This window comes from Priapulus caudatus, unplaced genomic scaffold (genome assembly GCF_000485595.1).
Source record: "Priapulus caudatus unplaced genomic scaffold, Priapulus_caudatus-5.0.1 Scaffold141, whole genome shotgun sequence".
Taxonomy (NCBI): Eukaryota; Metazoa; Priapulida; class Priapulimorpha; order Priapulimorphida; family Priapulidae; genus Priapulus; species Priapulus caudatus.
In genome coordinates, this window is record NW_014577202.1 from 200,301 (window position 1) to 209,652 (window position 9,352).

Consider the following 9,352-nt stretch of genomic DNA (forward strand, 5'->3'; position numbering starts at 1 on the left):
TTACAATTTGCAACGCGCTTCGTGTTTCACAATTGAAGCAAGCTATATAGCGAGAACGTGAGAATCGACGCGACTAACTGACAGCTGGCAATAGTAGTGAGAGTACACACGTACACCCCGCTGTGTCATCTGTTGCCTAGGCCGTAAGAGCTTCTCTATATGTCACAGCGACCGTACGAGCGGTCACCGACTATTTCGAGCGAGATGCTATTTCATCTGCCCACTCCATCGCCCACTCCACACTAATAGTGTTCGGAGCATTCCCTATATCAGCGAACGCTCAGACAGGCGCCCGTGCATGTTTCCACCCTATGTCGTCTATATTTCCGACAGAAAACCCCATGCAGCAATGTTTCACGGGCATGCAGTTACTTTTACGCTTATGAGGCAGGCGCTCGATTAATGCCTATACATAGATGACCACAAATTTATTCTCGTCGAGTTTGCTGGGATGAATTCTGATGCTCATGCTTAGAAGCTGCTCGGGTTGGAATACTATAGCGTGACAAGCTGTCGGAAAGGCATTGCGACCCGATGGACATCTCACACATGGCTGTTGAATGCTCCATTAATTCTTACATATATCTCATCTATTTACTATACATTTGGAATTGTGCGTGAGACATAACGTTGAGGAGTACGACGACCACACCGACATCGTCTCCCAATGAGCGTGACACGTACCGATGCAGCGACGATAGGGGAGTAGACAACCATGGGCACAGTCTTATCCGTTGTACTGTTATCATCGTAGAAACACGCTCACCTGAGGAGTGTGACACGCATGCGCACAACTGCACACCAGAAATGTTAGATACCGCTATGCTAACTATATACTTCTGTTTGTCATTTCTGTTGGATGAGTTCTTATGAAATATTCATATTTATTTGTCATTGTCACGTTAATTCGTAGATCGCATTGTAGAAAATAACGCGACGTTATGTCTATTGTCATTACACGTAAACGAATTGTGTACTCAATGGAATTAATCGCTGTCATCGAAGCCAGGTTTATGATCATTTTGTATTATTATGAGATTATGAAAATTTTGTTACGCGATTTGTAAACCAGGAAGACGCGTTTCTCGGCGTAAACCCTTGACTCGTGTGCCTCGCATCTATAGTAGCAAACTTATGCTTATGACACTCCAGCAAACCAATAAATAATACCTGCTTAGCAAAATAATCTCCTGGGGAACCGATTCAGAATATCAAGAGCAAGAAAAACAAATAGGATATGCACGTCGGCCAATCGGTGTATGGTTTCGGCTCGGTCATGGTACAATGGTAGAGGCGGGGATGCCACGGCATGCGCGCGTGAGTGTGGCCCACGCGCACGCAGGCGGGAGCATGCAGGCAGCACTGGCCCTACCACGCTTGCAGCCACATGATAGGCGTAATCCTGCGCTAAGCCCATCCCATCAACTGCATTATTTTGTGGGTCACATCCAGCCCGCGTACACATCTGCTCGGGCGTTCGCGAGCGCACCACACACGCAAGCAGCGCTGCCACTCACTCGCGTATTTACACGTATCGCTGCTATATCACACACACACACACGCACATCTCCCCCCGACATGCCGATACTCGACATGGACGCGGCGTGTCACCAAGACCCCGTCTGTCGCCAGGAACAACCGCCACCGCAGCAGCCGACAGGTTGTCACCCGGAGCACTGCCCGACGCAGGAGTCGCCGGCCGACGACGGCACGACGCTGAACAGCGACGACAAGAGCGTCGCCGGAAAGAAGGGCGGCAGCGGCGGAGCAGGCGTGCGACGGCAGGAGAAGCCGCCCTACTCCTACATAGCTCTGATCGTCATGGCGATCCAGAGCGCGCCGACGAAGCGCCTCACGCTCAGCGAGATCTACCAATTCCTGCAGGCACGCTTCCCGTTCTTCCGCGGCTCCTACCAGGGCTGGAAGAACTCCGTCCGGCACAACCTCTCCCTGAACGAGTGCTTCATCAAGCTACCCAAGGGACTCGGCCGACCGGGAAAGGGTCACTACTGGACGATCGACCCGGGCAGCGAGTTCATGTTCGAAGAGGGCTCTTTCCGGCGCCGCCCGCGCGGATTCCGCCGCAAGTGTCAAGCGCTGAAGCCGTACGGCATGGGGAACCCGGCTATGATGGGGTCGCCGTACGAGATGCTCCAGCACGGGTCCTCGGGCATGTCGTGCGGTATGACCACCGCCGCTAGCCAGCACTACGACGGCATGATGGGCGGAGGCGTCGGCTCGATGGGACCGCCCGGAATGCCGCCTAGCGTCAACCACACCAACATGGCGTCGCCGCCGCAGATGCCGACGACGCCGCACTACATGCCCAGCTGCTCGCAGCCGACCGAGTACGGCGCGGCGGCGGCGGCAGCGGCAGCAGCGGCGGCAGCGACGAGCGCGGCGATGGCGCCGCTCAGCACGTACGATCATCGGGACATGTACGCGACGTATTCGACGCCGACGTCGTGGGGCCAGGCGCCCGTGCCGCCGCACCACTACGGAGCCGCCGTCAAGCAGCAACCGTTGAGTCCGGCGGGAAGCACGGGGTCGCTGCAGAGTCTGTCGCCGCCGCACGTCGTCGGCGAGCAGACGCCGTACACACAGCTCGGTCACCACGTACAGAACGGCGACATGTCGATGCCGCCCGCAATGTCAGGTAGGCGAATTGTAGAGGGTAGCTCTAGAACTATCTATAGCACAGGCACTTGAAACGTTTCAATAAAATATAATGCTAAATAAATACGATAAATAACAACATTAGATGTATCTGAAACCATATATTATATACAATATCAACATATATTATATACATATCAACATCAATACATATAACTACGTAACAACACCTCCTAAATTAACAGATCATAGCACTGTAACATAACGCGATTACGCCGATTGCTTCATATCAACAAATCTTTAGACTTCACAACTACCATCATAGTTCCATATCTTTCCGTTTCCTTGAAGTGAAACAACACATTAAGTACACACGATAAAAAAGATCGCTGCTATAAAACTACTCTACGAATAAATATAAACACACTATAGTAGTGATTTAATCTGGATAACATACACATAGTGAATACGCATTTCCTATATTATCAGGAGTGTCAAAAAACTATATTATAGACTATATTATACATTCCTGATAATATAGACACTATATAGTGTCTATATTATGATAGACACCTGATATTATCGCTCATCGATATATGCGCCCACAGCCGTAAACTCAGCGGCAAGCCCGCCACGCGGATATAACGCATATTATTATGGTTTCATACGCATCGGTATATTTGCTTCGGGATTTTGTTTCCCGTGCAGATATAACGACCCCTGTGTGATAGTTCAGTGATGCGCACGCCCCGGATCACCGCATCATATGACGACCATCCAAGTAGCTGTTTAGTGATTATTTTCCTGTAAGCGATATATGCAGGAGAGCCGAGCCGAGCACGGGTTCGCCATACACTAAGTATTACCTACTGTGTTTATTATGCTTCTTACGAAATTTACGTATTGCCGCGCCGTGTTTACCTTGAGTCGTTTTTCGGTGCGGTTTCAATTGCTATTGATAAGTCGTCAGTTTGCAAAACATTGCCAAACTTCCACGAATCGGTTACAAGTGTTGTATACTATCGTGTTGCGCGAATCAAGCGTCGGCGGCGCTTCGGTTCCCTGGACTGATCGCGTATTTTAGGCGAGATACTCTATACAAAATTCCCAGCATTATCTAAAGTGAGATGTAAACGAGCGCGCGCGCGTGGTTTTCTGATATCCGACTTACTTTCATCCCCATCTTTGCGGTAAATACATGGTATACATATGAATAAATTGGTGATAGGTAAAACAGTGTGTACCTACAGCTAATAATACCTTTTATATTAAATGTATAAGAAGACATTTAATACCCTTATTAGCTGTTGATATACAAACACATATATGTATAATATAATATATAATTTATAAACAAAAAATTAAAGGCATTAGACGCACACGAGCTTTGATTTAGCGCAAAGTATATTATTATCGTAGATTATGTGTAAAAAATAAGTCGAATGAAATTCGTCGGCGATTCAATCATAAACGAAAGGCCTAAAGCAACTGAAAAAAGTCATTTTTAATAACGTATCAGCAACAGTAACGAGATCGTTAGAAATTATATTAAAAAACGAGTTCACTCTTTAGTATCAGCAAAACCGGCAGAAATCTTCTCGCAATTTAATTAGGCCTGCTGCCTGGTTTATGAATATCTACGGCCTTGTTCTCAGCATTCTCCCAGTGATATAGTGCTATAGTGAGGCTGGCTGCTTCTTCATATTGCTGAACATACGCGCAGAGACCTGACAGCATGCCTGCCTTCTGTCCGGTGCGCATTCCAGCACAAACTGCGGCACGCCAGCGTCTGAATAAGCACCCATTTGTAGCGCACTGCAATTCAATGGATTAATGTTCGCCTAAATGCTGCCTAAATGGATGGATAACATCTATCAACCGCTGCCCAGCCGCTCCCGAAGATATCCTGTCATGCACGTGCGTATGTACTGCATCTTGCATCTTGCATATCTAGTGCATGGTGGAAGTGGTAGGCGTCTCGGCGGTTGTGCAGTGCGGACTCAAAGGTAGACTTGGCGCTCGTATCGCTATATCTATCTATCTATCTATCATTTATTGACTCTTCTTATATCATCATCATCTATCGACTATCTATCTATGTCTATGTCTATCTATCAATAGTCTATCGCTATCTATCTATCTATCTATATCTATTGTCTATCTATGCTATCATCTATTCTATTCTTCTATTCTCTCCATCTATCTATCCTATCTATCTACATCTATCTATCTATCTATCTAGATCTATCTATCTATCTATCTGTCTGTCTATCTTCTATTACTCTATCTATCTATCTATCTATCTATCTTATCTATCTATCTATCTAATCTAGTCTATTTTATCTATTTATCTATCTATCGTATCTATCTATCATTCTATCTATCTATCTACCTACTATTCTATCTATCTTATCTATACTATCTATCTACTATCTATCTATCTATCTATTTATCTATCGCTATCTATTCTATCTATCTATCATCTATCTATCCATCTATCTATACTATGTCTATCTATCTATCTATCTATCTATCTATCTATCTATCTATCTATCTATCTATCTATTATCTATCTATATATCTATTCTATCTTTCTATATATTTATCTATCTATCGTATCTATGTCTATCTATTTATCTATCTAATTATCTATCTATCAATCTATCTATCTATCTATCTATATAGTCTTATCTATCTATCTATGCTTATCTATCTAATCTTATACTATCTATCTATCTATCTATCTATTTATCTATCTATCTACGTCTCTTATCTATCATATCACTCAAAATCATCACCATCCATCACCACTCATCCATCCATCATCCATCCCATCATCCATCCATCCGATTCCATTCATCCAATCCATCCATCCATCCATCCATCCATCCATCCACTCCATCCATCCATCCATCCATCCATTGTCATCCATCCATCCATATCCAATCCATTCCATCCAATCCATCCATCCATCATCCATCCATCCATCCATCCATCCATCCATCCTCATCCATCGCATCCATCCATCCATCCATCCATCATCCATCATCCATTCATCCATCCATCCATCCATCCATCCAATCCATCCATCCATCGCTCCATCCATCCATCCGATCCGTCCAGCAGTCACATCCATCCACCTCCAAGTCCATCCTCCGTCAGTCCATCATCTCGATGCCATCATCCATCCATCCCATCCTTCCATCCATCCATCCTATCCATCCAATCCATCCACATCCTCATTCACTATCATCATCCATCATCATCCATCAATCCGATCCATCCATCACCATCCATCCATCTACCATCCATCATCCATCCATCCATCCATCCGATCTCCATCCATCCATCCATCCATCCATTCCATCCATCCATCCTACATCTATCCAGTCCATCCATCCATCCTTCATCATCTATCCATCCATCCACATCCATAATCCCAATGCCATTCCATCCATCCAACATCCCATCCAGTCATATCCATCATCATCATCCATCCATCGCATCATCCATCCTCACTCCATCCATCACATCCACTCCATCATCATCAATTTCATCATGCATTTATTTATCTATATCTATCTATACCTATCTTTAAGCGTGAGCCCACCTCATGCGGTCGGGCGTCTATACGAGATAATTAAACACAATGATACGCACCAAAATTAAAACCATTTAAACGTAACTTGCGACATGCATTGGCGGGTCTATATAATAGCCGTTAACCTTTTACGCAGTATTTATTTTCAAATTTATTATGATCGGCTAAACATACAATCCATTATTTTGATTACGCAGAGAATTTAAACGACGCCAGAAAATAACCGCTCACGCACGCGCCACCGCTCACGTTACACGCACACGCACGCACGGACGCAACACACAGCACACACGCACGCACGCACGGCACGCGCACACCACTCATACACACAAACGTTAGGGCGGGAATATCTGGCTTCGTATTTCAGAAAACTGACATTGCAAAAGAAAAGATGACATGAAAAATATAATGATGATGATGATATAATATAGTATATTATATATATATATATTATATATATATATATATATATACGCTGAAATAGTTGAATGAATGAATAGCTGAATAACAATCCAGAATATGATACATTAAGAACCATGAGACTTGCTCTGTTTCCGAGTCTACATTACCGCCCTCTTTTTTCCCCCCCATCACTTCGTTTTTTTGAATTTTCTTCTCTACTGCTAATATAATATTTGTTGTGCCCTTCAGCTGACTCTGTATCGTGTCTTCTCTGCTTCTCGCTTCCACGCTGCGTCTCACCCATCTCACCGCCCCACCTCTCACGCTGCTCTCTTTCGCCATTCTCATATAATCTTTTCCCTTTCTCTCCTCCTGCGCGCAGTAAAGATAATTGCTCGCGACTAGCTTACAAGAGTCGAGTACATTCAATAACGGCTTCGTTTTCGAAGGCGGCGATGTGATGAGCGCGCGCAGCCAAGCTGGCACACATGTAGTCGTTTAAGGCACATTCGCAGACGCCGTTGCTGTGGGCGTGTCGAAGGATTGCGCGGGCAGCAGCAGCGGCGGCGACGGCATTTCATTCGGCCACGCACGCGCTCTAAATGCTCATCCGCCCATCACCTCGTCCGTACACCCGCACCTACCTAGGCCAGCGTGGCGAGGATGCCGTGCACTGCGCTGCCTGCGCCGTAGGCGCTGCCTGCGCGTGGCAACCAGCTGTAGACGTGTCGGGGGGCTGTTCGCCCACGCTCGGCGGTTGCGCGCGGCGACAGCAGCAGAGCAAGCGCGGAGAGAGCGAAACCAAGCGCGCAGCTGCCCACTCAGCTGCCTGGTGTCCGCGCTCGCACAAAGGAGTATCGAGTTGCCTCAATGTGCATTGAAATCGGGTAACCGTCACAGAGTGGTCCCGCTGGTCGTGAATATTGCCCGGACAGTGTGTGTGCAGTGACGGGGGCGGATAGGGGAGGCGAGAGTGTGCATGCGTGTCTGTCGTGCGGTCAGCGTGATGTCACCGTGAAGAGGCAGTGGAGTGTGTTGGGGGGGGGATAATAGATTTTAATTAGCCATTAATCTTAGTCTAGGATGCGCGCCCAAGATAATGACGCAGCCAAAGCAAGCGAGTAGGGGAGCAGACCGAGACAAGAACACGCGAGAGACGAGGAAAGAGAGAGAGAGCGAGAGAGAGAGAAACTGAAGAGGCAGAGAGAGAGACGAGATGAGATGACAGAGCGAGAGAGGAGGAGGCAGAGAGAGGAAGGGAGCTAGAGACGAGAAGAAAGAGGCGAGAGAGAGACGAGACGAGACGCGGGCGGGCGAGAGCCTAGACGAGGATTCACACACACACACACACCACACACACACACACACACACACACACACACACACACACACACACCACACACAACACCACAACATTGCACACACACACATACGCACGCACGCAGCGCCACGCACGCACGCCCACCCGCACACAGCCGCACGGCACGCACCACACACACAAACGCAACACGCCACACACAAATATGTATAAATTATATAATCATGCATCCGCATTATCTATTTCAATTTGGGATGTTGGTGGGCGTCGGCGGCGTGTGATATGAGGGCCTGCCGTACAGAGCAGCCGTTGTGAATGCGCCGAGGTATCCGTGACGCCGGGACCGTGGCGCTTAGCTGGTAACCACATGCGCGCGATTACTATACATGCAGCTAAGTTTTCGTGAATTTCAGGCACTTAGACTGAGAAATTTCATGGCATATTTACCACACGCCTTCGAAGACGATTGTTGAACTTAAAAAATTAACGATATATTTGGTGTATATATATATATATTATATATTATATTATATATATATATATAATATACTATATATGACTTCAACTCGCTTCATTCGAACAATTTAAATTTGGTGATGCTGTACTAGAGGTAAATGAATGGGACAATATTCAATGCGCCCTTCACGAAGTGAATCAGAGATAGATTAATTACAATTTTGCACGCGCTTCGTGGTTTCACAATTGAAAGCAAAGGCTACTATAGCGAGAACGTGAGAATCGCGCGACTAACTTGACAGCTGGCCAATAGACTTAGTGAGAGTACACACGTCACCCCTGGTGTCATCTGTTTGTTAGGGCCGTAAGAGCTTCTCTATATGTCACAGCGACCGTACGAGCGGTCACCGACCATTTTCGAGGCGAAGATGCTATTTCATCTGCCCCACTGGCCGCGCCCACTCCCACTAATAGTGCTTCGGAGCATTCCTATATCAGCGAACGCTCAAGACAGCGCCCGCTGATGTTTCAACCCTATGTCGTCTATATTTCCGACAGGAAAACCCCAGCAATGTTTCACGGGCCATGCAGTTTACTTTTACGCTTATGAGGCAGGCCGCTCGATTAATGCCTACATAGATGACCACAAATTTATCTCGCTCGGAGTTTGCTGGCGATGAATTCTGATGCTCATGCTTATAGGAGCTGCTGACGTGTTCGAATACTATTAGCGTGACAGCTGTCGGAAAGCATTGCCGACCCGATGGCGCATTCGCACACATGTCTGCTTGAATGCATCCATTTAATTTGCTTACATATATCTCATCTATTTACTATACATTTGCGAATTGCCTGCGTGAGAACAATTGCTGAGGAGTTACGACGACCACGCCGACATTGTCTCCAAGAGCGCGGACACGTACCGCAATGCAGCGACGATAGGAGTAGACAAACCATGG

The 9,352-nt window shown here is 46.6% G+C and overlaps 2 protein-coding genes across 2 annotated transcripts in view; both read left to right on the plus strand.

Moving 5' to 3' along the window:
• Nucleotides 1–1,487: 1,487 nt before the first annotated feature.
• On the plus strand, nucleotides 1,488–2,367 carry LOC106806090 (forkhead box protein F1-like; the record flags this gene model as incomplete). The annotated part of the gene is made up of 1 exon (XM_014807944.1): nucleotides 1,488–2,367. A coding segment is annotated over exon 1 (789 nt), but the record flags the coding sequence as incomplete, so codon positions are not given.
• A 48-nt stretch (nucleotides 2,368–2,415) lies between these two features.
• Nucleotides 2,416–9,352, plus strand: part of LOC106806095 — a 37,290-nt gene continuing 30,353 nt past the window's right edge. The window contains exon 1 of the mRNA XM_014807948.1: nucleotides 2,416–2,656. Within this exon, the coding sequence (XP_014663434.1) occupies nucleotides 2,437–2,656 (220 nt within the window). The 5' untranslated portion in view covers nucleotides 2,416–2,436. The remainder of the gene's footprint in view (nucleotides 2,657–9,352) is intronic.